This window comes from Lissotriton helveticus, chromosome 2_1, assembly GCF_964261635.1.
Source record: "Lissotriton helveticus chromosome 2_1, aLisHel1.1, whole genome shotgun sequence".
NCBI lineage: Eukaryota > Metazoa > Chordata > Amphibia > Caudata > Salamandridae > Lissotriton > Lissotriton helveticus.
This window is the reverse complement of record NC_136059.1, coordinates 991,029,812-991,057,005: the sequence shown is the minus strand read 5'-3', so window position 1 is coordinate 991,057,005 and position 27,194 is coordinate 991,029,812. Positions and strand designations below refer to the sequence as shown.

Here is a 27,194-nt window from a genome sequence, read left to right as displayed (position 1 = left end):
CGAGACCCATGGTGCTAGTAGCGCCCTGTTTTAAAGTGAGATTTTCTCCATAATTACCATCCTAAGGGGACACCGACCGTTTGGTCAAATTGATCCCTCTTCATGGAGAATTCACACCGTGTTTTTATCCCAAAGCACTACCATAGTAGTTTTTTTCACCTTTAGCACTTCACCTCTTAGCATGTATAATACCCCTAGGGGCTATTTGGATGGTGCATAAGATATCAGTTATTGTGTGTGCACACAAAGGTTTGCCACCATCTTATGAGCACTATAATAAGACTACGCTGACATAAACTAATCGTATGTATGTCAATATCTGTTTGTCTTTGTCATTTTCTTTTACAGGTGCTGATACACCCTTGAATTTTTGGGTTTTTTTTGGAATGAGCAATTGCTCTTCTAATTTTTAAGCACTTTTTTCACTTTTCCTTTTTTCACTTACACGTCCCCAGGTTAGGGTGGACTATTAGAGTGTCCATACCGCCGGGGTATAGTCCTGAAGAATGCCATGGTGAATATATACCACAGATAAGGCAGAAACATGTTGACTGATTTTAATAAACTTGTGGTATTTAGCTGAATTTATTCAATATCCTAAAAACCTTGGCCTTTAAATTCAGACACATATACCACTTACTCGTGTCTTAGGGATCATTCATTAAAAGTTTTTCGATACCCTCAGTCACTTTTAATTTAGCAATCTCCACAACACGTCCTCCCCACACGACCAGCTCCGCAGTATTTCTGGCGTCGCAGCACACCGAAGAGACACTCGGTCTCTTCGGTGGGGCCCGATGATGAAGCATGACACTGACTAGGTCGGTGTGTGAGGGCTTTCCTACTCAAATGGAGTACCTGTGATTAATATTGACCACTTATCTCCTTGCTCATATATTTGGTAGCTTTGTATATGACCGGACCTCTCTTCTTTTGTTGTCTGATACTTAGCAAAGGGTCTATCACCAAGTTCATTAAACTATTCCCGAGCACAAGTTAATCTTACAGCAGTGTTCTTAAGTCTCAATAAGGGCCGAGCCTATGACAGCGGGCCTCGTTTTTCACAAAACTGTCCAGAAATTTTACTGATCTACAGATCAGTTGGGGGTCCCCCGAGCATAGGATCGCAACTATTGCAGATCAGCAGGTGCGGGCTCGTTAAGTTTGTCCTTAAGCCAGTGCCGCCGACCCCGATACATGGCTGGACAGATGCAGACTATATGTATCATGTCTTGTTTGCCTGCACCACAAAGGTCGCATTCCATTGTATCTTGCGGTCATCATTTCGGTTGGTCTAGTCTTGAGGGCAGAGTGCCCAGCCTTAGATGGAGGAATTTTCGTTTAAGTATCAACGAGAATGGAATATTTAAGTAGGGTGCTGGGGCGGGCCTTGTATATGATTTGATAGTCATCCAGGCGTGGGTTCGGGTACTAAAGCTTATCTTGTCGTTAAGGAACGAGTGTTTCTTAGCAGTCCTTTTAACCACCTGGTTAAACGAAGGAACTGACAGTTTTTGTTTCCCACAATGGTCCCAACTTGGTTGCCGCTAGTGAGAGCTTTAGGTACGTTGAGTACTCGGAGTTCGGGCTTGTCAGGATCGCTTCCCAGAGTGCGCCGTTCATTTTATTCTCCTGTTTCCTCCAGACGTTGTGCCAGAATTTAATGGCCTCGTATTTTTTCAGTAAAACTTGAGATTGTAATCCAAATTCAAGTCTGACTTGCGCTGGAGAGGAACTGTTCGATAGCAAGAAAACCCGTTTATAGACTTTGGTTTGAATTTTGTCCAGGAGGGTGGCGCTTTTCCCATGGTGCAAAACACTTCTGTATGCTATTGTGGGCAGTAGTTTTGATTTCATTGCGATTAGCAAAGGGGAGACAAGAGGACCCTTTAGCTCGACTGCCAAACTGGCGAAGGCGTGCCCCCCTTTCGTTCTATGTCTTTGAAGTGCACTAGGAAGTTTAAGCGCTTGTCTAAGTGTATCCCCAGGTATTTATAGCTGTTAACGGCTTCCAGCTGGTCATTATTTATTCGGAAGGTTGGCGGATTTTTGCATCGACGCGTTATGAGCATTGTCTTTGTTTTTCTGATGTTTATTGTTAGCAGGTTCCTTTTTGTATAGCTGGACAGGTCGTCTAGCAGGCGTTGAAGGCCAATTCTTATCTGACTCAACAGTACCACATCGTCCGCGTACGATAAGTGCGTTAGATGAAGGGTGCCTAGCCTGGGAGGATGCGCGTTGACCTTGTCTAGGCTTTCTGCCAAATCGTTCATAAACAAGTTAAATAGGTGTGGAGCCAAAACACAGCCTTGCTTTAATCCATCAGTTGTGTGAATTTTCCTGGTCAGGCGGCGCCCGTTATCAATTTTTACCTGCATCCAGGTTTCAGTGTAAAGATTAATAATAGGCAAGAGGATTGAGTCCGGTAGGCCGAGGTGTTTTAGTTTTGCCCACATTTGCCTGTTGACGCGGTCAAATGCCGCCTTGAAGTCCACAAAACAGGTATAAAGGTCCTGGGAATTCTGTAGGGTTTTCTCAGCGATCAAACATAGGGCCATTGCGTTCGTCATGGTTCCCATACCGCGGCGAAATCCGGTCTGGTTCAGTGGTATTTTACTGTTCGTTTCAGACCATTCAGCCAGATCGGCTAGTATCAGTGACGCGTAGTATTTTGCTTCGGCGTCGAGGAGGGCGATCAGACGGTAGTTGTTCGGATCCTTGCGGTCTCCGCCTTTATAGATCGGAGCTATGATCGCCCCCCTCCAACTCTCGGGAACGCCAAATGTTTTGTTTACCGTTCGAAACAGTAGGTTAAGTTTACTAGCCCAGTACTGTGGGTCCTCCTTGTAAATGGCTTGCGGAATGCCGTTTGGACCTGGGGCGCTGTCTTGCCTACTTTTTTCAATTATTTTTAGGATGCTTTGTTCAACATCTTGCCTGCGGCATAGTGCCGTGGTTCCATAAAGTTTTGCGCGATTCCCTTTGGACACTGGGGCGGGGTCTTCCCGCTCAGGGTTGACTTTTGCTTCGGTGACCAAGGTTGTGGCTGTGCTCAAGTTGTTGATTGAGAATATGTCTGTTAAGTGTTGGGACCATTCCGACTCAGTTATACAGGCCATGCTAATTGGTTGGGCTGTCCGATTTACGGAGTTGACTTGTAACCAAAAGACACGCGAGTCGGCTTTCTTTATGTTGTGTAGTAGTTTGGACCAGAACTCGTTTTGGAGATTTTGTTTTTCTGTCCATATTAGTTTCTTATATTGAGTCCTGGCCTTGCGTACTGCTGCCCAGATGCTGGCGCTTTGGGTTTGCCCACATGCTCGATGTAATAATGTTTTCAACTGCCTCTTTAATAGTAGTACAGATCTATTAAATTTGATGTTAAATTTGTAAGAGGTTCTTGAGGTGTTGCTTAAATTAGACCTTGGGAGTTGCTTCAGGTAGTTGTTCCAGGTGTCTGGGCTTAGGGCATTCTCTGTCAGGAACTCTTTTAGTAGGTTTTTGGCGTCGATGGCTATTCGTGGAAGGGATTCACTTGTCCACTTGAGCCGTTTCAGGTTGATGGTCGTGACATTTCCTGGTAGCGTCAGAGCTGGTGAGCATTTAGGTATGTCAATCGTGATCTCAATATGCTGTTTAGCATGGTTGCTATCCAGAGAACAGATGATGTGGAAGTCTTGTACTTGACTAAGCAGTGGTAGTGTGACAAATGTGTAGTCCAGTATGGAGCAGGAATTGGGGCCTATGTAGGTCAAGGAGGGAAGGATGTCTTGATAGGATCTTCCGTTTAACGCTCTTAGACCGAGATTTTCAAGATCCCACATGAGTTGTTTACCCTCCTTATCGTTCTTCCTTGCCTGAGGGACCACCTGCGGCAAGACATTCCAAGTTTCATTTGCCGCGTTGATGTTAGCTTCGTCCTCCGGTTGGTGTAGGAGGTTTGAGTTGAAGTCGCCCGTGAGAATTATCTCCCAGTCAAAATGTTCCAAGCGCATGTTTGAGACCACTGAAATAATGCGTTGGAAAAGTGTTTTTTGAGAGATTTTTTGGGGTTTGCGTATATGTTTATTAAGATTAAGGTTCTGGTTTTGGCCATTAGTGCACTATCCAATTTTAAGATTTGCATGTCCGCCATCGATTCGGGCAGTTGTGTTGTTCTGATCTTTAGGGCTGTTGAAATGTAGACGGAAAGGCCCCCGCGGGCTCGCCCAAACCGCTGTAGGCGAGTCGCACTTACATGGTAACACAAGCGGCCAGGTATGTCAATTGGGTCGGTTAGCCACGTTTCCTGTAAGGCTATTATCACATACGGGTCCCAAGTGGCACCTTTGCCGTTTTTGTTCAAAATGTCTTTAGCACCCGCAATGTTCCAGGAGAGGATTTTTATAACGTGGCTTACAGTGTTGGTTGACCTACCGGGCGTTCAATTAAGAAGTGACAATTGCGGTTGTGGGTGGTCACAGCCTGCTGCTTCGGCTCCCCTGGCTCCTTGGAGGACCGAGCGCGTTGGTCGATTCTTCTGTGCTTGGTTTATACTCTTGGAGTGCCTTCTTAGGAGCGGGGACGGATACGCTGCCTTGACCATTTCCTTCAAAAGAATTCCCCATTCCTTAAATTTGGCCATTTCAGAGAGAATGTGGGTCACTATTCCTGCCTCCCTCCATATCGTGACTGTACGCATCTTTTTTTTCGCTCGTCGTTCGTTGTTGTAAACTCGACTGACAGGAGGTCTGCTGAAGTAAGGTAGCCAAGACTAGGGATAGCTGAAGTTAGACTACGTATGTTCCCACGGTTTAAGTAGTCCTGCGAGCCTTGCTGCTCGTATTCAGGGATAAAAAGAAGCTTCCCCGCGTTGGGGACTTCCTCTTTTGTCATTGGTGGGTTATCACAAATTTTGATAGTTTGGCGTTGGTTCGTGTGGTTGTGGCTCCCAGAATCTTTCACGCTGACAGTGTGACTGCTTCCGAGGGGGAGATGAACCCCGTTCAGAGATCGCTTATAAGGGATGCTTAATGGCTTCTCTTCATGTTCTACGGTTGTCATGTGCCTCGTTGCTACTAGGCACTCATTTGCGTCAGCTAAGTTCTCCCAGCGACGTCTACCCCTTATTTCCCTAATTGTTTCAGGATTAACGTCCTTTCTGTCGGTTGGGAAGGTGACTTTAATGAGATCAAGTTTATCCCTGCTCACATTTGTTGCTGGTTGTCTGCCGGGTTCTGAGGCCGTAGTTGAAATAGTTATTAAAAATGGGGATACTATGTTGTTGGTAGCTGTCTTTACAACTACCTGACTGTTGGGCCTATCTTTACCAGACTTATCGTTGTTTCGTTCTTTCTCAGTTAGTGTGAGCTGCTTGTTAGTGTTCTGCGAAGTTGAAGTCTGTTTGGGTGGTGGTACGGGTGTTCCTGATGCGAGCTGGTTAACTGTCAGTGGCTTGTTTGACTGACCGACGATAGTATCTTCTTGATCGGTGGTGACGTATGATCCCAATGTGTCACAGAGCTCTATTTTTGTTTGATTTATTGAATCATCCTTCCTATGAGTGACGACGACTGTATTGTACTTTGTAAGTGGTTCATATGAAATTGTTTAGATAAAGATTTAAAATATTTCCCGAGTATGTGGTCATTTCATAAATGTTAGAAGATTATTTTATGTCATTTCACCATCAACTAGTTCAACTAATGGTCCATCGAACAGAGGAAAGAACTTTTTGATCAGTGAAAGATTAGTCAAGAATAAGAGGTGACTAATCTTGAAATGGTAAAAATCAACATCTTTGACTCCAGCGGTTATTGCCAGGCTGTGTGTCTGTATAGGTGTGTTTATGGGCCCAGGTGAGTATTTGGTATTGGAGTACCTGTTGCTGGTGAGCCGCTGGATCAGAACTATGCCAAATCCTTTTGCCAACACCACCTTCAAAGCTAGCTGCATCTACTACAATGCCACAGCTACTGGCACCCCTGCCTATCCAGTAGAGAACTTCACCATATCTGGTGGCTTTTCAGCACACCTGCAGTCATTACACCAACAGACTGGAGATATTCATCCTTTGTAGCTTTCCCTGAACCTCCATTCCCACTTGCACTTTGAGACATCAGCAAGCATTCCTGGTTTTCCTGTGTGGCATAAGCTACTTTCCCACGCCTGATTTTGATTTCATCATCACATACGATCTGCTTGTTGTTTTTGACGCCAGACATCCGGTTTTTCAGCACTGACATCACTTACTAGAAAAAAACAATAGAACACAAAACACAGTGTGTCTGCAGTATATCCTATGGTCGATGCTGTAATCGCTTGGCAGATATAAAGTGCCTATATTTATACCTGATCATCCCTGAAAAAACATACCTTCATTAAGTGTGTCCTTATATCAATATGAATGAAAATATATTTTTACTCCAATCAAAACAGGTGGATCGGTAGAGAATGGTCGATGTGTTTTCCATTTTTTAAATTGTGTGTAATGTATTTACTTCAGCCAATACATTGGAGACATGCCACATAAGCTCTGATTATGTCCCCTGGCTCTACATTGCCATTTGTGCCATCGCCCTTTTAATATTCCTCCTGGTGAATGCATGGGTAGCACGCTGGAGCCTCGCTGCTGGCTGTGATTGGCCCGCCTCCTTGAGTTGAAGGACAGCCTGCCCCCTCATTACCAATGGAGTGATCTCATTGGACAGGGGGCGGACACCGTGGTAGAACAGCATGCTATCACCTAGATTGGCCACCAATGGCGAGCTGCATCAGAGTGGCACGCTTCGGGATTCTGCGAAACTGTTCCCGAGCACCAGAAATGCCGGGGCAGCAGGCGCTGTTTCTGGAATCAGGGGGTGTGCGCACACAGAACCGGCAAGAGGGAACAAGGGGGAGTCAAGCACGCTTCTGAGCGGCGTGCGCGCAGACTGAACAGAAGTGAAGGCGCTGGAAACTGCAGGGGCGGGCAGGGCAGCAGCAGCAGCCCCCTCTCCCTCGGATTTCTCAGAAGTGCTGGGACATACTGCTTCTTCGCACTAGTGCACCGTCACTTCACGTGCATCACCGAGGGGGCTGCGGCGGGGTGGATGCTGCTGCCAAGGGCAGAGGCGGCTTCGTGCGGGACAGGCAGCAGTGTGAGGCTGGCACAGGCAGCAGCAGACACTGTGCTGGAGGAACAGACACAATGAGACTCTGAAGGGGTCTGGCTGCTCTCCCCGGGCGGGGCAGTGGGTCTCGTGGGTGTGAGTGTGCAGAGACGTCTGTCTGTCAGACACTCTGAGCACAGGCTGCGAGTGAGAAGCAGGCACCCTGCCTGGCAGCCCCCCCCCCTCGGTTTTTGCTGCCTTTGTTCCTGCCTGGCGCTGCCCTTCCGTGCCCCCTGGTAGGGGGAAGCGCAACTCTCGCTGACCCTGCTGCCATGAAAGCCGTCGCCTACCCCGACTTCGTGGCCGCCCAGTGCCTGATGTCCATCTCCCACCGCCCCTCCGTGCTGATGCCCCCGCAGAGCCAGGCGCCCCCGGCGGTGCCCAAGGGGGCCACCGCGCCCCAGGAGTCGGAGCTGCCGCCGCTGCGCCAGAGGTCGCGGCCGGAGCTGGCCAAGGAGCCGTCCCCGGTGCTGCAGCCGCAGCGCTCCGCCGGCCTCGGGGACACCTGGAAGGACTACTGCACCCTGCTGGCCATCGCCCGGAGCCTGCTGGACCTCAACAAGTACCCGACGGCGCTGGAGTACCCCCCGGCCAGCAGCGCGCCCGCCGCCGCCCCCAGCCCCCCGCCGGCGGAGCCGGAGGACCGCGGCGGCCCCGCTCCCAACACCCCGGGGCAGCAGGAGGAGGAGGACTGCACCCCCGACCCCCGCCCTGGGCAGCGAGAGGACTGCACCCGCCACCCCAGGGACACTTCACCCCCGCCGGGCAGGGGCGGCGCCGACAAGAGGCACCGGTGCCCGCACAGCGGCTGCGGGAAGGTCTACGGCAAGTCCTCGCACCTGAAGGCGCACTACCGCGTGCACACAGGTGAGTACCGGCGCGAGGCACAGGTGGGGCTCTCTTTCAGGCTGACTCGCAGGTGAGTGTGGAGGAGCAGTGCTGCCGTCTGGAGGCGCTCCCGGCGGGGGCGCAGACACCTCGTGTGGCCTGAGGCAGGAGCAGGTGTGAGCCAGCTGTGCAAGCCTATACTAGTTTAGGGCATTGGGCTAACATTAGGGTGATCCGGTTTTTTTTTTACCCAAAAACACGATTTTCACCTTGGAGCTGTGACGAACCTCCCTTTCCTAGGTACAGTTGACAAACGTCAGATTACATGCGACTCCGTTCTAGAAGCGTGCCTCTTTTCATACTACTTTTCAATGTGACTAAAAACCGCCTTTTAGATTTATTCCTGGGCGACGCCGCACCCTGACTGGTTAGGGTCAACCTTCAAAAGACCGGCCCCCCCCTCCCTCTTTCCAAGAAAATCCACTTGTAGACGTGTGCATTTATGACTGAACTTGCGGCTCGTGTGCGAGGTTCCACAGTGTGCTCTGCTCGTCACCGGGAGGGCGCGCCGTGCAACGGACGCTCCCCAACATGTGACTCCAGACAAAGAGCGGGAAATATGACCGAGGATGAGTCTCCTTCCTGCCCTTTGAGGCACCCTGACTAGACTTCCCGCAGGCGGCTGCGGGACCTCTCTGCTGCCCAGGCATTCCCGGCCCACGTGCGGCAGGCGGGGGCGGCGCTGGCACGCCCCGGGCCCCGCCCACTCCCTCCTTCGGCGGGCAGCGGGGGCAGCGCTGGCACGCCCCGGGCCCCGCCCACTCCCTCCTCGGGCGGGAGGGAGGGAGAGGAGAGAAACATGCTGTCGACGACACGTTCCCACACGTGGTGGGCGGGAATCGCCATGCTCTAGACTCAGTACCGCCTTGTCTTTTGACGCCACCGTTTAGCGTTTTTATTCCTCCTACAACTCCCACAGTCACCAGTCTTCAAATGTGATTTAAAGCTCTCCATTCATCAGACGAGGGTGGGGGCTTTGGAGCAGAAGGGGTACTTATGAATTAAAAGTACTGCAGACACGCCCAGTCTCTGCAGGTCTCTTCATCGCCTCATCTCACAGACTTGTCTGAAAGGCCTATTTAATGTCGTCACACACATTACTCTCATTTTTATTTAATGTAAAGTGAAACGTTTGACTTTACATCCTGATTACTCTTGCGAAGTCTTAGTAATTGATAGCCATGTGATCTGGTGTACTTTTAACAGCTGTTTAAAACAAAAAACAACCTTATGCAGAAAAATAACAATGCTTTCTCGTCCAACGTTCTACATAATGCAGAGAACTCTGGGTAGTTCTCAAGTTTAGTTGGGAAGCATCTCTGTATATTCAATGAAATGCAAATTGTTTAAAGCATGTTCAAGACAGCAGTGTTCCACCCAAATCACTCTTATTACACCGGTTGCTTGATCTCTGCATACTTCAGCCAATGAGAGCTAAAAAGCCATAAAACAAACTCGAATTTGTAGTGAGATGGCATTGTAATGAAAATACAACTCCTGTCAAAACCCTTCATGGAGATGTATGTAGGACAAGATATTTGATTTGCAAGGTGAAAGAAGACATCACATTCTAAAAACATTTCTTCATGCAAACCGCTCATGTTTTTTGAAATATTTAGAGGCCATGTCCTTATTCTGATAAATAGTTTACAAGGCCAACCTTGTAACTTTCATGCAAGGAAAACAGGACCAGGCAATTATAATCACATGACCGTGAAGAGGGGTGTGACTTGCCACAACCCATTGCACTGTATTGAAGACATTCCTTGGGTCAAAATTAGTGTTTTTATTCCATAAGGAGGGCGTCGCCAAAGGTTGGCTGTGTGGCATAGGGCAGTGGGAGGAACAGTAGACTAGTTTATAGCTTTGTCTTGGGCTTTCTCCTTTACCCTATAATCCCTCTCATCTGCATTTTTCCTCCATTTCTACATCTTCCGCATGCTTCATCTTCTGAATCTTAGAAGATTGGAAATCCTTTGTGTTTTACCTGACATTTGCAACAGTGTCTCATTTCATGAAGTGAGTCCGGCTCCTCCTTTAAAAGGAGGAGCCGGACGTGAAGTTTAACAAGTAAAATCAAACAGGTTATTTGGCAGCAGGGTCAGGGAGTGGGGAAATGGGAGGAGGTGATAGCTTCTTCGCACAGTCAGTTTAAAGGGACCAGCATACATAGTTGTTTAGAGTGCAGACGATTCAGATGTTGCTTGCTTTGAGGCTTAGTGGGATTCACAGGGACTTCTCCTCAATACATTTTCTTTGCAGGACATGCTTAGGCGGTTTGTATACTACAGTAGCTAAGGTTATTCTTAAGAAGAGTTTGTAGAAGATATGCATCTGTATGCAGTTATTCGATATTGTATCTTCATCTAACCTATTTCCAAGCTCTCTGGATCCCAAGACCTTGAACATTGCAGTATATCGAAGGATGCCTTTTCTAATCTTTGTGTTTTTTGCACTCTGGTTAAAGAGAAACTGCTATCAAACACAAGTGAGAGAGGTTATTTTAGAGCATTAGTAATCACCCAGATTGATTTGCAGATAGTTCAGTATATTGTTAATAGAAGATTCAAAGTCATGTCTTGGGGACTGCCATACAGTTGGCAGTAAGAACAAGGCGATGTAAGCAGTAGCATTGAAGCTAAGAGAGCGGGAGGTGGGTATCCACTCCCATAAAACTTGAAAAGAGTTTAGATGGAGAATAAATCATGACGGGTCACTTAAATGTTTTTATTCAGGTGGCATGTTTTGTGTTTTCAGAGATAGCCTGCCACATATCCTTCATGTCTACTCTGAACTTGGAGGGCGCAGCATACAACAGACTTTTCCGCATGTGACCCCACACAAAGAGCTGGAAGTATGACCAAGGATGAGTCTCCCTTTCACCATAATTTAAGCGTAGAAAGTATCAGCATAATAGTGAAACAGAATCCAAAGCAGCTATACAGGCACGCAGAGCGAAAGTTTATTTCTCCACTTTCATGTATGTGTTTTCCTCAGCACTTAAGCACCCTTGGTGCCAACTGCTATCGGCGAACCTGTTGATTCTTTAGCCCAGATAAAATATTAACACTGCTTCAAGGGGAGTGTGAAAATTGTCAGAGGAAAAATAACATGGTAATCCAGGCGTTCCTTGCAAGATAACAGTAAGATCATATCCAAGAAGTCCACTATCTGATTCTTTGTAATATTTGCTTCTTTTGAGAGGTTTTCACAGTAGCACCAAAAATAAAGGTTGTGAATGTATTATCTATGATGTCACTCACAACCTCTTATTGAATGCAGCACAACTCTAGTCTTCAATTTACATTCAATTCTGTAAATAATGAACCATGTGCTTTCCCATTTCTATTCAGTTCTTGCTTCTCGCACTGTGATGTCCCTCTATAAAGTGTGCAGCAAAGTTTCTGAATCGATCATTCACACAATCCTGTTGTAGTTCAGTAAACCTAAGTTCAAACAGTTTGGTGACCCCAGAACCAGTGTATGAAATACAGTTGATTGCTATAGGCCAATCAGTTGACTCTATCATTGACTAGTGCTCTTTCAGATACATAGTGTCTCTTTCAAGCAGCCAATATTTGTGAAGGGAAATGAGGGAAAGAACAAACATCATTAGAATGGGATTTCTGAAAACCTTACAGGTTCTTCAAGATTTCATGAGCTTCAATAGTGGGATATTGACACCCAGCATACTTTCTCAGTATGCCAGTTCTACCAGTGGATGTAATCCTTATCAATGTTTCTTGGAACCTAGTTTTGTATCTCACAAAAGTATATAACAAAGCACAAACATATTTATTACAGTTCAGTGCAAAAGACTACAATGAAAGTGCTCGATGTAATCTCGCATTTCCCATGCTTATTTTATGCTCTTAGATCTGTTAGATAATTTCAGACAGGTGTATGTTCTTTGGCTACCTGCACTCCTTGGAGTTCGCTTGGCCACACTCCACAACAAAAAGTATCACCGCTTACTCTAGTCAAAAATCCAGATGACGGTAATTTCCAAAGTGACAGTCAGCACTAACTTGCGTGTATGAATTGTAAACTAACACAAAGCGGCTCATTTCAGGTCACTGCACAGACTAGCGTATTTTGCCACTGAAGGGTCCGAGTGTGCATGTCAAGCCACCACATGCTTGGAACGAAAGGGAAGACGGAATGGTCCACATCATTATGTTAGAATTCAAGCCTTTCTCCCAGTCTCTGAGATTGTATTGATCACTGCTATGAAGAACAATGGTGTCCATCAACCATGCCACTGTTATACTCTACATAATGCAGTATGGAATACTTTATTTTGGTTTCATACTATGACCAAATCTGGAAGTCCTTAAACTTCTTTTTTAACAATTAACCAAAAAGGCACTTCCTTAAAACAGCTCGCATTCAAGCTGCCAGATTTTCTTATTCACTGGAAGGCCCACAGAATCATCACTTCACCCAAATTATCCAGCTGCTTTTCAGAACCCATACACAGACTCATGCCCCTTTCTCCCTGTAAATAATCTGCCCCTCTCTTCAACAAGGCGAATTCCTAATTTTGAACCATACCTTTAATACAATTTCCAGCAGATCCGACCAGACTCCACAACTATTGCCCTCATAACGGACGTTATTCCCTCCTAACACTATTGAAAACTGCTTGGACATTCAATTACGAACATATAGATGGGAAAACAAGCATAGAAACCGCAAACCATTGACATCAAGCCTCAGATGTTGGAGAAGGAGAACACATGGCTTACCTTCCTTCTTGAACTTTCCACAGCTTATGACAGTGGATCAGACAGCAAATATTACAAACAGAGCAACATTTTATCTCCATTGGCAGTGAAACGCAAATTATACTTCCTCAAAATTAAGCTTAGGATCTTGCCAGAAGCACTTCTACTGTCTAGTCTTGATTAAATAAGCTCCAGGTAACTGATTGCCTCGATAAAGGCACTGTAACACACAGCTGCGCACATGGTGGCAGGCACCCACTGGTTTTACCATGTCGCCACGATCGTGACCAATGCACTAAATTATCTTACATGATGGCCTACCTCACATACAAAACTGGTTGCCTTAACTCTCCGAAGTATATGGTGGACAAATTAAACAGCAGAAGGGAAAGTGGTTCTACACATCAAGGAAGTGCTCAACCTGGAAATCTAGAGCAAATAGTTACAGCAGTGCTAGGGGTGTGTCCCCATCCTGTTCTGGAAAAGGGTCAAACCCCTCCCTATCAGGATATACGTCTGTGGCAGAAATTTAGATCAGATAAAACTTCACATTTCAATTCTGATCTCGATAGTCGATTCTCAAATGCGTTAAGCTTAGCACTCACATCCTCTGGTATCATTCAGTCTGTCTACATATGAAAGGTTAACCACCTCTTTTTTTTTTCCTTAGGAACTCAAAATTATATTTTCTTTGCTTATTCCACACCTACCCTATTCTTTCAACACATTAGTTATGTTGGGTTCACTATTACTAACAGACTGTTGATTAGTTAACACTGTTTAACCAGTGTCCTTCCTGAAATGGAAGTATACATTGATTTACTTTCTAGAACCTATTGAGTAAGAACTTTCACACATCCACAGGTCTTAAAAGATGGCTATACCTCCAGGTGTTTAGCAGCCTGCATCTTGTTCATGTGGTACCACATTTCCCACAATGATGTATGTTAAAAAATAGATTCAACCATCTGAGCTATAGGAGGTAACTTAGGGACATCATGAAAAGTGAGCCATCTCCACTGTTGCAACCGCTTGGCACAAGGTCTTGGCTTTTACGTTACATGGTCGAAGATGGGCCACACGTTGCTCCTCCCCCACTCCTATGAGGAAGGCTTCAAACCTGCCCTGATATTGGCAGGTTCCACTGATACTGACCCTTCAGGTGTATGGGTCTCAAGGCCACCCACTGATGACAACAGCTATATAACGACCAGCAGAAGGCTGATCTTAACTTGGATGATGCCAGTCCCAAATTTGCATGGGGCATATATATTCCTAGCAAATAAGTTTATTTGTTGTAGAAGACATGATAGCGTATCCCACGAGCAGAAGAAACAAACCCTGACTCTCATAGCCTGCCCTTTCCTGATAGGCAGTAATGAACTGGCGGCAGATGCTTTCTGCTTTCATTGGCTGTACAGTACCACCCTTTATATAATGAAGCTCAAGATTGTCTACCAATTTCAAACTAATGAGTACAATCTAGCAACGTATTTTCCCCCCAATCTGACACTTACTGGCAACTGAAATTCAGATTTATCTGATATGTTCGTATGTACAATAATATGTACCTCTGTCAAATATGCTTTTGGGGAAGCATGTCATTCTGCATATACAAACGGCCATTATTATTATTGTTATTATTATTATTTGTTTTGTCATATAACTGTTATCCTATGTGCTTTGCAAAGCAAGGAATAACAAATCGTACAAAGTAAGACGGCCAAAAAATGAAGTATTTACCATGGTACAAGCAATTGGGTATCTACATAGGTACAGTGACATTACAATCAATCGCCTATAGTCAACAAATGTTCCTTCAGACAGATAGAGTATGATCACAATGAAAAGAAATCGGGAGACTATTCCAGAGACAAGAAACGAGGCATGTGATGCAAAAGTGTAAGGGGGCATACAGAGGTTATGAATGAGAAGACATTTGAATCTAGAGCGAAAATAATAATTTGGGGTAATTGAGAAAGCTAAGATCAAGGCATGGTGAAGAAATTGAGGGAAGTCACTTAAAAACTATGTAAAGATAACATAATCTGGATAACATAATCTGAACTGAGATCTGAGAACCAACGAAACTGAGTCTGTTAGTGGGAGATATGTGTACAATAGCCAATAGAAAAAAACACGACGGACACGGGAATTCCGGATAGATTGAAGTAGATGGAGCAGATATTTTGGTAGGTCAACATATAGTGATAAATAGTAGTGAATGCAAGGAAAATAATCCCTGAAGCAGCAGTTTGAGCGAGGAGAAGTTTACACAAGATGTCATTTATTGGATGTTATGAAAATGCAAGCAGCAGTTCTAGACCATTGACAGAAGTTGTTCAGAGTCAATGACGAATGAACATGATTCCAGGATTCCTAGCCGAGGGAGAAAGCAGAGTAGAAGTAGAGGAAAAGTGAGTGGGGGAGGAGTGATTATAGCTGCCCCCTTTGTTTCGCCATTATCGACAGCTCTATGATATATAAGAAATGGTTTGCACTATAGTATTGTAAAATCCATATAGTGCTTCCACAATGCAAAAAATACTGAGAGGTGGCTTCATAGAAAATAGGCGACAGTATGTGATCCACTCATTTCAATTCAGACATATTGTGCTTTGAATTTATTTCAGGGGCAACATAATAAATCATAATGCATCACAAAACATTGAAATATTGTGCATAAATTATACACAATCGGACTTCCCTGGGTTCCCAAGTTAACCTTTGCACACAACTTGGAGCCAACGATGCCCCTCTCCATCAACCACACTTTGTAACGTGTCGGAGGCTGCAGTGTGGTATGGTAATATTTTTCTAGATGGACTACTTTAAATATTACAGAAGGGGCAACCTGCTCTTTTAAGAATGAATGTGAAAGTTCAAGGCATTTACAATAATCAAACACTGCTGGCTTTCAGAGTTACATTACACTGTTCAAACGTGTTATTTCTGTAGATGTTAGGTGAACAAAACCTTTTTCATTATTACATTGTTCTTCTGAACGAAAATATATTAAATATTATCTGAAGCGCTGTAAGTCTTCATTGTCATTCCATAATTATCTGAGAGCGAGCTTAGTGGAGAGCAAGAGAACATGTACTCTTAACATCTTTAGCCCTGTCGCTGTTCACCACTGTTCTTACTCATCCATCTGTAATGTCCTTCTGTTTGTCAGGAATTAATTTCGTAATAATAACCATCGCTCAGAATCTGTTGCTGTCAACTTCTCTTAGTTCTTATGATGCAGCTATCCCATATTCTTCTGCTTGGCGTCCCACCAATGGTTTCATTCTATAGTTAAGATACATGTTTACTTTAATCTTATTGAAACCTATTACTTCTACCTAGAGCTGTATATAATTGTGTAGTAGGTTCTGACCTCTACTACTACTTCTACTCTTCGCTCTTGTTAACTTTATAGGGAGTTTCAACTAATTGGTGCTGTCCTAATATCACCCATACATCTGTTATTTCCTTGTTTGTGTACCTATTTGACTTAACCTGGGAGCCAAAGAGATATGGTCTGGGTGTAAGAGTGGAGTGCTGATGACACATTTCAAAGGAAGATGAAGCAAGAATAGTGACTTATTGTGTGTAAACACTTGAGTTTGCATATTTGTCAAAGGAAGCCATGGCATTGAGAGCTGTTGAATGACAGGTTCTTTAAGGTCTCCTCAAAAACACGAACTGAAATCTGGCCAACAAATGTCTTTTCCTTAGTGACATTTTGGAGGATGTATCGGGGCCATATCTATATTAGCTGAAAGGGCCAGCACCTCGGAAGGCTAGATAGAATATCGGTAGGCTTGTAGCAGTTAAAGATTTTTGTATAGGCCGCTTTTCAGAGGCAGATCTATTTTGCCCTTTTTTTCCTCCGAGGAAAACATACCCAGTGTCTGTCCACAGGAAAGAGGTCACAATTCAAATGGACAGTAGTCAATGGCCTTCAATCCCCTGCATTGACAGTTCACATTATCCAATCAATCAATCAGGGTATTGCAAGTGCGCTACTCACCCATGAAGTTCTCAAGGCGAGAGGGGGGGGGAGGGGGTCAACAGATCTGTTTAGCCAAAGAGCCAGGTCTTGAGAGATTTCCTGAAGGTGTTCAGGGAGGGGGCGTGTCTGATGTCTGCTGGCCAAAAGAACCAAAAAGGCAACAAATGACTAAATCTCAATTAGTTACATTTGGTGTATTTGTGACAAAGTTTATATTTCAAAAATAAGTATATTTGCTTTCTCCTTAAATAAAAGTTGTACATTGATATGGATTGCTTTTATATACGCAAATACTTAATTTTTAGGTCATTCTTTTTTGTCCCCACAGGTGAGCGACCATTCCCCTGCACATGGCCAGATTGCCTTAAAAAGTTCTCTCGATCAGATGAGCTGACACGCCACTACAGGACGCATACAGGTGAAAAGCAGTTCCGGTGCCCCCTGTGTGAGAAGCGGTTCATGAGGAGTGACCACTTGACAAAGCACGCCCGGCGCCACACTGAATTTCAACCCAGCATGATTAAAAAATCAAAAAAAGCAAACTCCTAACTTTCATGAATTGTGAGCGACAGGTTAAAAGAACTTGACTTTCAGAAAATTAATGAATTTTGCCACTGTATATATGACCTCCTTGCATCGTTTTAGGAAATGTAGCGGATTCCATTTCTTTGTCTCTGTGGTATGAGTAGCAGTCTTAAAAAAGTTACCACACTTAAACATTTTGACAGCAAAACCATGATATTTGTTTTACTTCCAAAACCCCAGATAATTTGCCTATCTGGTGGTCGAGTGGTTTCCTCTGTGGTATCCTCACTAGCAACTCTAAGCTCTTTTTGCTCACTCTTTGATTTTTCTACAGGCAGATATTGTTAATACTGACTATTTAAAATGGATTTTTAAAAATCCACTTTTTGGGCCCCTGGCCCTTACTGTAGCAATGTACGCTATCACAAAAAGATGTTTTGTACATCCAAGCTCATGGCACAATAGTAACCCTTTTTATTGAAGCGGGATCACAGTTCATCTCAGAAGGTTTCCTTGTTCCAAGATTGCGTAAAAGTAAACTTATTCAGTACAGTGGACTCCACGCCAGCCTGCTGACAGTGGGTTAAACTCAAATGATGAACTCCAGTGTAATCAATCATATTATTTTATATTCTGCTTGTCTTGGACATTTGCCTTTTTTTAGGTATTTCACAGGGCGTGTTTGTTTTTTGCGTGTGAGGAAGAGGAGGAGGGGTTGTAGTATAGGATGCATGCTCAGAGAAGTGAGAATGTAGCAGGGTGAGGAAGACTTTTTTTTAAAGGTTTACACTTGGCGCACATATCCACAGGGAGCTCTGTGAGCCAAAATGTAAATCTCTGCAAGTGGGCCATTGTTTTAAATGGCTCCTATACAGCCACTTTATAGTTCACTGCAAACTACTGTATATAAACTGTACTTAAGTGTTTTGGAAGTTCTTTGTGATAATTGTGTTGCCCAGTTGTCACACAAAATGTAGAAAGGCATAACTTTGTCTCTCTGCCTCGAGACTGAGGAGAAAAAAAAGATTTTTTTTTTCGAACCAAACACATAAAAAAATTCACTTATATGACGGGTAAAATCTTTTTCAGAAAGATTTGACACACCAAGTGTGTTTTTTTACTGCGTTGTTAGGTGTTTGAATCTAACATTAAAGATGTGCAATATATTCTGCATTTGTAGACCAAGGTTGGTTTGTGTATATTTTACACGCATGGAGTGCACTCATCCTGTTGTTTGCTAGCAGAATCTTTAACATTTGCCCTATTTGTAGGGAACCAGGATACTTTCTCTAGTATCCAAAATATTACAGGTCCATTAAGTGAGGGACAGAGTGTGAGAATAAGTGTGTATTGTATTGGCCTGTTACCCCAAAAGGCAAATTTCCACTTTTAATAATGGTTAAATGTACTCTTTGTACCTCAACGTATACATTGCCAATGCCCCATAACACACAATGAACTTTTACAGCTGTGATATTTTTTGTTGTGATATCGAGGTCTGCAAATCAACAAACGATTCGTAAGACGAGGAAATGCACTTTAAAAGGTAGTGTTGGGATGCTTTTGTATTTTGTTTCAGTTTCGTAATAACAGCCTCACACAGGTGTGTGCCGATGATTGCACCATACAGCTGCACATCAGCTACATTTAGACCAAATGTCACAGTGGTCTTGTACACAGTACTCCACATAATGAGAAAAAATGTAATTACAAAAAACTATAGCAAAAAAACTTTCAGCACAAACACTATTTATTGCCAGTCAACCCTTGGAAATCACGAACAGGTGCGTACAGAAAAGGCATAAACCTTTCCCATGTGTAACACATATTACAAATCAAATTTCCAAATTAAATGTATACATATATGTATATTCCAAAAAAAGCTGAATCATTATTCGTGTATGTTCTATAGTGATGGCTTTAATTATCAGCGAAGCTGGAGTCTTTTGCTTACAGTAGTGGACCACCCTCAAATTATCAGTCATCTTTGTGCGATTAAATCCCCCTTAAGGAAGTTGGAGTACACCACTGTTTCCATTGACAGTTCGAAAGTAAACTCAGTGTTTCAGATTGATTTACTCTGCATATGTCTTCCAGTCATGGTCCACTGCTTACCTGCCCAACTACCTCCAGCCTTTTTTTGGCCCATTCGTTCCTTCCAACTACAGAAATGAAAGGCAGGCACCATGTTACGGGGAGTGATTGTTCTAATCCCTCTCATCTGGGCAAGTATCACTGTTCACCTGTAGGGGCAATATTTTCTGCGTGGTTCCAGTCACCTCCATGCCTTGCATACCTGTAAATCTGACCGTAACTAAATAGTAAACATGTTGGAACAAAGTCCTTCATCAGGGCATGTACTTAATGAGCTTATTTGAAAAGTTGTGCGTGTAGAGTTCCTTTGGTAAGCTCTGTGGTCTTTTCGCTTGCATACTTGCAATACGGTTGTGACTTCGGTCACAAGTCTGCTCGATTGACTGATAACATTGATTGAAAAGATGACACTACCAGTGCCAACGTGTAAGATAACATCATCTTGATGCCCTCTAAGCACGGTAAATTTGCCTGATTTGTTTGTAAAAAAAATGCTGCAATGGACAATTGTATTTGTGAACGATTTCATTTGTATTGTTAAAATTGCACCACCTGCGGTTGTATTTCCTATTTCGGAGGCAAGACAACAAAATGCTGTTCTTGGGAAGAGGCAGTAACTCGTTTTGCATGTAAGATTTTGAATAAGAAAATTAAATCTTAGATGGTTCACTAAACAAGGTTGCATCAACTCTTTGTACTTATTTGACTGTCGCTTGTGAAGAAAGCTGCTTTAATTGAACATTGCACTGTTGGCCCAGAGTCTGATAACGTTTTACATCTCTCCTAGGAACAGTGGCCATGCACTGTTTTCGCTCCAGTGAAGTTAATCTGGAGGTATGTGTCAACAGCGATATGGCACAGAAATGGCTTTTCCGAAGTGGTTGTGTTGTGCTGAGATCTGTCTTGCAGCTTAGCATGAAAGAGAGCTTCCACATGACTTGAAGGTGTAATGGGAAATAAAGCAAGAGATGTTATGATAAAGGTCAGGGTTTGATGATGAAAACTAAACAGCAATGCATTTGTATCTGCTAAAGTGTAGATAACAGTCTTGACGTGTGTTGCATGCACAGTGGGGGCGAGGGGGACTGAAAAAACAAATAACTTGAGACCCGAAAAAGGTGATACATTGTTTTAGTTTTGTATCAATAATACAGTCTGCAGCTTAAAGTCCACTCAACAAATGTTTCATTGGACAAGCAGAAACTGCATACTGCCTGTTGATGCATCTGTAAAGATGGGCAGTAAAGACGTTTCACCTATCTCACAAGTTTCTCTTCACAGTTCTCCATTTACAATACAAAAAGAACAAGTTACGTACTTTCGGTAACATCTTATCTGGTAGAGACTCTCTTTAGCCATATATTCCTTACCTTAAAATTATCCTCAGACGTCGGACTGTATCCAAAATAATTTTGTGAACAGTACCCCTTCGCACCAGTGTGTGGTGTCGTTGCACCGCATGGTTTTGTCAGAGTCGTCCGCGCTGGAAGTGACGTGTGCGGAGCCTATATAGGTGCCAACCCAGCACGCTGATGTCAGTTTCTTTTCGCAACTTTCCATGCCGGTAGCGCATTGCCACTAAGAAAACTAACTATTGGTGTTCAAAACTAGGGCCCTGAGAGAGGAACAGCCCTATCCCTAGAAATCCATTCGCAGAGTCGATAAGGAATCTGCAGCTAGATAGTCTCTATCAGATATGGCGTTACCAAAGGTCTGTAATTTGTTCATCTTTTAGCCGCAGATTCCTTACTTTAGAATAGATACCCAAGCAATACCACCTAGGAGTTGGGTCTGCGAAACCATTTAAAACCAAATGGTCTAGCAGGACCGAATGGGCAAACTGTCCATCCCGATGGACCTGACTGTCCAGGCAGTAGTGCTCAGAGAAAGAGAATGTGTGCAGAAAGGCCCATGTTGCTGCCTGGCAGATGGCAAGGACCGGGACTCTGCATGCTAACGCAGTGGTCGCAGCCTTTTCTCTGGTGGAATGAGCACGCAACCCTCGGGTTTGCTTCTAGGCCAATGCGTAGCAGATTTTGATACAGAGCAAATCCATTGGGCTATGGTCCATTTCCGTACCACCTTCCCTTTCTTTGCTCCAACATACCCCATGACAAGTTGGTCTTCCACGTGGAAATGTTTTGTATGGGCAATGTAGAACAGCAATGCTATTTTTGGGTCCTGTCAGTGGAGTGGCTCCTCTTCCTTAGAGGAATGCAGCAGAGTGAAAAAGGTAGACAGGGTGATGGATTATCCTACATGAAAAGGATTGACCACCTTCGGAAGGAAAGAAGCGCTAGTGCAAAGGACCAGCTTGTCCGGGAAGATGCTGAGGTACGAAAGCTTAGATGACAAAGTCTGGAGCCTACTTATAATCCCAAGCAGATGTTATGGCCACCAGAAAAGCTGTTTTGATTGTAAAAAGCCCAAGAGGACACTTGTGTAGCGAGTCGAAGGGAGCGCATATGCGAAAGGTGAGGACTTAATTTAGGTCTCACTGAGGCATGATAAAGGGTGAAGGAGGGAATGTGTTGGAGACCTTTCAAAAACCTATGTGCAATAAGATATTTGAACAGGGATGGCTGATCTGCCAACCGCAGAAATGCAGTGATGGCAAAAAGATAGCCTTTTAAGGTGCCCAAAGCATTGCCCTGCTGGGCAAGAGAAAGAATAAACAGAAGTATCTGAGAGGGGAGCAAAAGGGGTCAACCTGTTTTTCTACACACTATGCCACAAACTTGCCCCAGCGGCAGGCGTAAACCGTCTTATTGGAGGGACACCTCACTGCCAAAATGACATTACAGACTTTGGCTGGAAGGTCAAAAGCTATTAACTGTCACCACTTAATCTCCGCGAATGATGGTGGAGCATCAACTGGTTTGGGTGTAGAACCCTCCCCTGTTGTATCAACAGAACATACATCCTCCGGAAGGGAAAGCCTGATCAGGGAACCAATGGCTATGTTCAAAAGCTTGGGATACCAAACTCTCTCAGCCCAGTTTGGAGCCACAAGGATGACTTGGGCCTTGTTGTTCCTGATCTTGAGAACGCTGGGCAGGAGTGGTATGGGCCGAAAGACGTACAGAAGGCCTGAGCTCCACTCGAGAGGAAACGCGTTTCTGAGTGAGAGCTGCCTTGGAAATTTCAGCGTGCAAAACTGCTGACATTGCACGTTCTTGGCAGTGGCAAACAGATCTAAACAATGTTCTCCCCACTGCTGAAAGAGACCATGCACCACCTCCTGATTGAGATGCCATATGTGATCCGATAGGCATTTTCGGTTGAGTTTGTCCACCCTGGCATTCAGAGAGCCCACCAGGTGTTGAACCATCAGGCATATGCTCTGCTTTTCGAGCTATGTCCAGAGGCGCAGGGCCTCTTGACAAAAAGTCCACTAACTCTGCGGACCCTGCTTGGTGCAGTACCACATGGTTGTGGTGTTGTCCGTGATAACCTGAATTATCATTCCATTGATGATGTGTGGAAAGCCTAGAAGCCAGCCTGATTGCTTGGAGATCCAATAGGTTGCTGTGGAGTCTGGATTCCGCCGGAGACCAGAGGCTTCCGATCTCCACCTCTCTCAGATGGCTGCCCCACCCCAGGAGTGATGCATCTGTCACTATTGTCAGATCTGGTTGGGGAAGGGAGAGGGTTCTACCGCTGATCCAATTGTGGTTCATTAACCACCACTGCAGATCTTTTGCAGTACCTTACAAGATCTGGGCCATGTTGGAGAGATTCTGCTGATGCTACACCCGGTGGAACTTCAGGTACCACTGCAGAGCCTGCATATGCCAACAGGCATGTGTCACAAACGGAATTCTTGAGGCCATGACGCAAAGCACCCTCAAAGTCAGTCACACTGGAACCCAGGATAGAGGCTGACACATTGGTATCATAGCCTGAATATCCTGAACTCGCCGTTTGGTAGGATATGCCCGAAACTGCACCGTGTCCAGAACAGCTCTGATGAAAGGAAGCATCTGAGAGGGAGTCAGGTGTGACTTCGGCATGTTGATAGTGAACCCCACCGAGAGCAGGGTTTACAATGTAGTCTGGAGGTAGGAGACGACTACCTGGGGCAAGGCCACCTTCAGCAGCCAGGTATCAAGACAGGGGGAAGACTGGCACCCCACATCCCCACAAATGAGCTGCAATCCCCACTATCACCTTGGTGAACACCCAAGGGGCGCTGGTGAGGCTAAAAGGGAGCACAGCATACTGAAAGTGCTTGTGGCCCACTGTAAACTGCAGGTAATGCTTGTGGGCAGGCAGGATGATAGAGTGGAAGTATACATCCTGCAAGTCCAACGCTACCATCCAGTTTCCCGAGTCGAGGGCAGACAGAACTTGAGCGAGCCTGAGCATTTTGAATTTCTCCTTTTTCAGTAAGAAATTGAGAGTGCAGGTCTTGGATGAAGGACTCCATCTTTCTTGGGCACCAGAAAGTAGTTGGAATAACAACCTCAGCCTGATTCTGGCTTTTGCACCCTTTCTGTGTCTCCCTCAGCCAGGAGACCACCACTTCCTGGTGGAGTAAGGAGAGCTGGTCCTCCATCAGCCTGTCACAAGTGGATAGCATGGATGGAAGGGTATTCACGAAGGGGAGGGAGTAGCCCCTTCAAACAATCTGGGGAACTCAGTGGTCTGATGTTACCGACCTCCAGTGGTGCAGGTGATGGCATGTCCTGCCTCACACTGGTTGCCCATATTGGTCGGGGGGCTAACTAATGATTCTGTGGCTGCCGGGGGTGGTGGACTGGTCAGACCTCTGGCTGCCTGACCCATGTGGTCTGTGGGTACCGCACCTTTGACCCCACCGAGGCTGGGGAGCTTGTGCGCTGTGGTGGCTTGACAGGTAAGGACGCAGCTGGAAACAGACTCAAAAAACTTCAGCAAAAAGTTGAAAAGTAACAGTAAAAAATGACTGGTGGGTAGCTGTCTCCAAATCAGCACTGACTGCTTGCCAAAAGAAAAGAACTGACCTCTGCGCGCTGAGGTGTTGCCTATATAGGTACTGCGCATGTCACTTCCGGCACGGATCTGAACCACATCACCCGCTGGGGCACTGCTCACAAAAAAATTCCAGATCCAGTCTCATTTCTGGGGATCATTTTAAGGTAAGGAATCTACAGCTAAATGTTTCTTATCAACTATATAAAACTTTATAAATAAATAAATATGTTTCTTCTTTGATGATCACAGGTATTTCCCAATGTATGTGTTCCATAATGCTCTGTATCTTGTTTACATCAATTCAAATGTCTTTTCTGCCGAATTGCTTGCCCTTTTCTAATACTCTTCCTGATGTTTTTCATCCTTATAAACAATTAACTTAAAGTTCCCTCCATTGCACCCATTCCGCTGTCGTCACTTTCTCCTCTTATCAGGTCCTGTTGGAATTTCCATTCACTCCAGATTTATACCCCCATTTACAAGTTTGCACTGCAAACAAAAAAAGTTAATAATTTTCCATTAATCCTTCCATCTGTTATTTTCAGCATTTGATTAACCCAAAAAACAAATATGTTTTTTTCTACTTAATTTCTGTTGTTTTTGCTGTTTTAATTTAAAACGCTTTAGCTAAAGCTAATCTAAAATTAAAATAAAGCCACAAGAGAAATACAGGACATTATTTTTTTTATTAATTGGGGGTTAGCGTATTGTTTGCTCATTGAGCAATGGTGCAGGTGGAAGACATGTAACAGTAGAAACTATTGCAACAAGCAGTCTTTCCTCAGTTCTATTGTGGGATACAATGCTGAGTTTTGGTGGAATTTGCAACCCTGTAAAATCGAACAATAGTAATGCCAGTAGGTCTGACCTGTAACCGAAAAATTCTCTTCAGTTACTGGTGAGCTTAGGTACTCAATATTTCATCATTTATGCACTCTATTACTCATCTTCACACTTCTATTCATTCATACGCGCACTGGCTCATTCTTAATTTCATCCACTCATCCATCTACAATAAAATGCACAAATTTAAGCATATTCAATGCGCTTGGACATGTGCTTGCAATTAGGAATACGCAAAAATTTAAACATAACAGTGAGTGGCCTTCTTGGTATTGCATACAGTGATTAATGACATACACCTACTATACCTCCTCTCTACATTTCTGTCCTGGGCTTTTCTTTCAATCTCACGTCTGATGTAATCCATCTCCATGCACTCAGCCTTGAGGCCTCGGTGCCAGGTGTTTCTTGACATACCTCTTTTCCTTTGCTCTTAAGGGTTCCAGGTCAGGGCTTACCTAGTGGTGTTTGATACTGGCTTGCAAAGGGCGCGTGACCCATCCAGCTCCAGCATCTTTTCCTGATTTCTTCATGAGTAGGGAGTTGTAAAGTCAGCTGCCATAGGTCATTGTTGCTCATGGTGTGTGGCCAGTAGATACAGAGGATTTTCCTCAAACAGGTGATGATGAAGGGCGTGACTTTCAGGGTAGAGGTCACTTGTCCTCCCAAGTTTCTGCTCCATACATAAAGACCGATTACGTTGGTGTTAAAAAGCCTGATCTTTGTTTGCAGCGTGAGGTCCTTGGAGCTCCAGATCTTTAGCTGAATGTAGCCAGCCCTTGCTTTGTCGATTCTTGCCTTGACATTGGCACCTGTGCCGCCCTGCTTGTCTATGACACTGTCCAGGTAGGTGAAGGCCTCAACCTCTTCCAATGCATTGCCTGCAGTTGTGCTTGTCTTTCTGTATCTTAGTTTTCCCCTAGTGGACGCTGAGGCCAAGTGGTGCTGATGTGGCTGCCACATTGCCTGTCTTCTTTTGCATCTGCAGATGGGTATGGGATAGTAGGGGCAGGTAGTCTGCAAAGTCCAGGTCAACGAGCTGCATCCAAGGTTTCCACTGGATCACATGTCTTCTCCTTGCTGTGGATGTCTTCATGATCCAGACTATGGCCAGCAGAAGAGAGAAGGTGAGAGCAAAAAACCCTGGCAGACTCCTGTCCTCTCTTGGAAGGCTTCCGTGATCTGTCCTCCATGGACTGTCTTGCAGGTCTTTCCCTTGTAAGAGTTCCTCATGATTCTTACAAGTTTATCTGGTACACTGTAGCGGTGGATGAGTTCCAAATGGTTTCTCTGTCCACACTGTCGAATGCCTTCTTATAGTTGATGAAGTTGACATAAATGGGGAAGTTCCGTTCCATCGTCTGCTCAATTATGATGTGCAGTTTTGCAATCTGGTCTGTGTAAGATCGATCTTTGTAGAAGCCAGCTTACTAGTCTTGCAACTGAGCGTTGACTTGTTTCTTCATTCTGTTCAAGATGACTCTCTTGAACACTTTGCCTGGGGTTGATAAAAGAGTTATCCTCAGTAGTTTTCACAGTTACTCGGGTCACCTTTCTTGGGGATGGCACCTTTTCCTCTTCCCAAATCATTCCAAATATTGGGTAGAGAATAAATGCTGATGTTTCAATGTCTGCTTTCAGCCCCTTTGCTGGAATGTTGTCAAGTCCTGCTGCCTTCCTATTTCTCAGATGTTTGTTATTGTTAACTACAGCTTGTATAGCGCCAAATCACCGTCAGGTCTCTAGGCGCTTTTGACAGAGGAAAGCTATACTGGCAGAATAAAAAGATATGTGAGGCCGTGGCACTAAGCGGTGCTTAGGGCTTCCCTAAACAGGAGAGTTTTTAGAGATTTCCTAAAATGCAACAGATTTGATTCCTTATGAAGTGACTCTGGAAGTTTGATGTCTTGCCGTATTTATTCCTTTGTTTGCATACTGCAGTTAATTGGCAAGTCTTTCTCAGCTGGCTGTAGTAGACTGCGGCATGGGCTAGTTCAGCAGTTATTCAAAGTGCTACACCCATCTTCACTG

General features: G+C 44.6%; 1 protein-coding gene across 1 annotated transcript; it reads left to right on the top strand.

Annotated features, from left to right (window-relative positions):
• The first annotated feature begins 6,723 nt into the window (after positions 1 to 6,723).
• KLF9 (KLF transcription factor 9) lies at positions 6,724 to 20,038 on the top strand. The gene is made up of 2 exons (XM_078675751.1): positions 6,724 to 7,997; positions 17,074 to 20,038. Exons 1-2 carry the CDS (start codon positions 7,403 to 7,405, stop codon positions 17,292 to 17,294), a joined length of 816 nt encoding a protein of 271 aa, XP_078531877.1. The 5' UTR covers positions 6,724 to 7,402; the 3' UTR covers positions 17,295 to 20,038.
• Positions 20,039 to 27,194: the final 7,156 nt, after the last annotated feature.

Coding starts and splice junctions, on each gene's coding strand:
- KLF9 (XM_078675751.1), top strand. CDS start 7,403: ATGAAAGCCGTCGCCTACCCCGACTTCGTGGCCGCCCAGTGCCTGATG. Junction 7,998..17,073: donor GCACTACCGCGTGCACACAG/GTGAGTACCGGC, acceptor TTGTCCCCACAG/GTGAGCGACCATTCCCCTGC.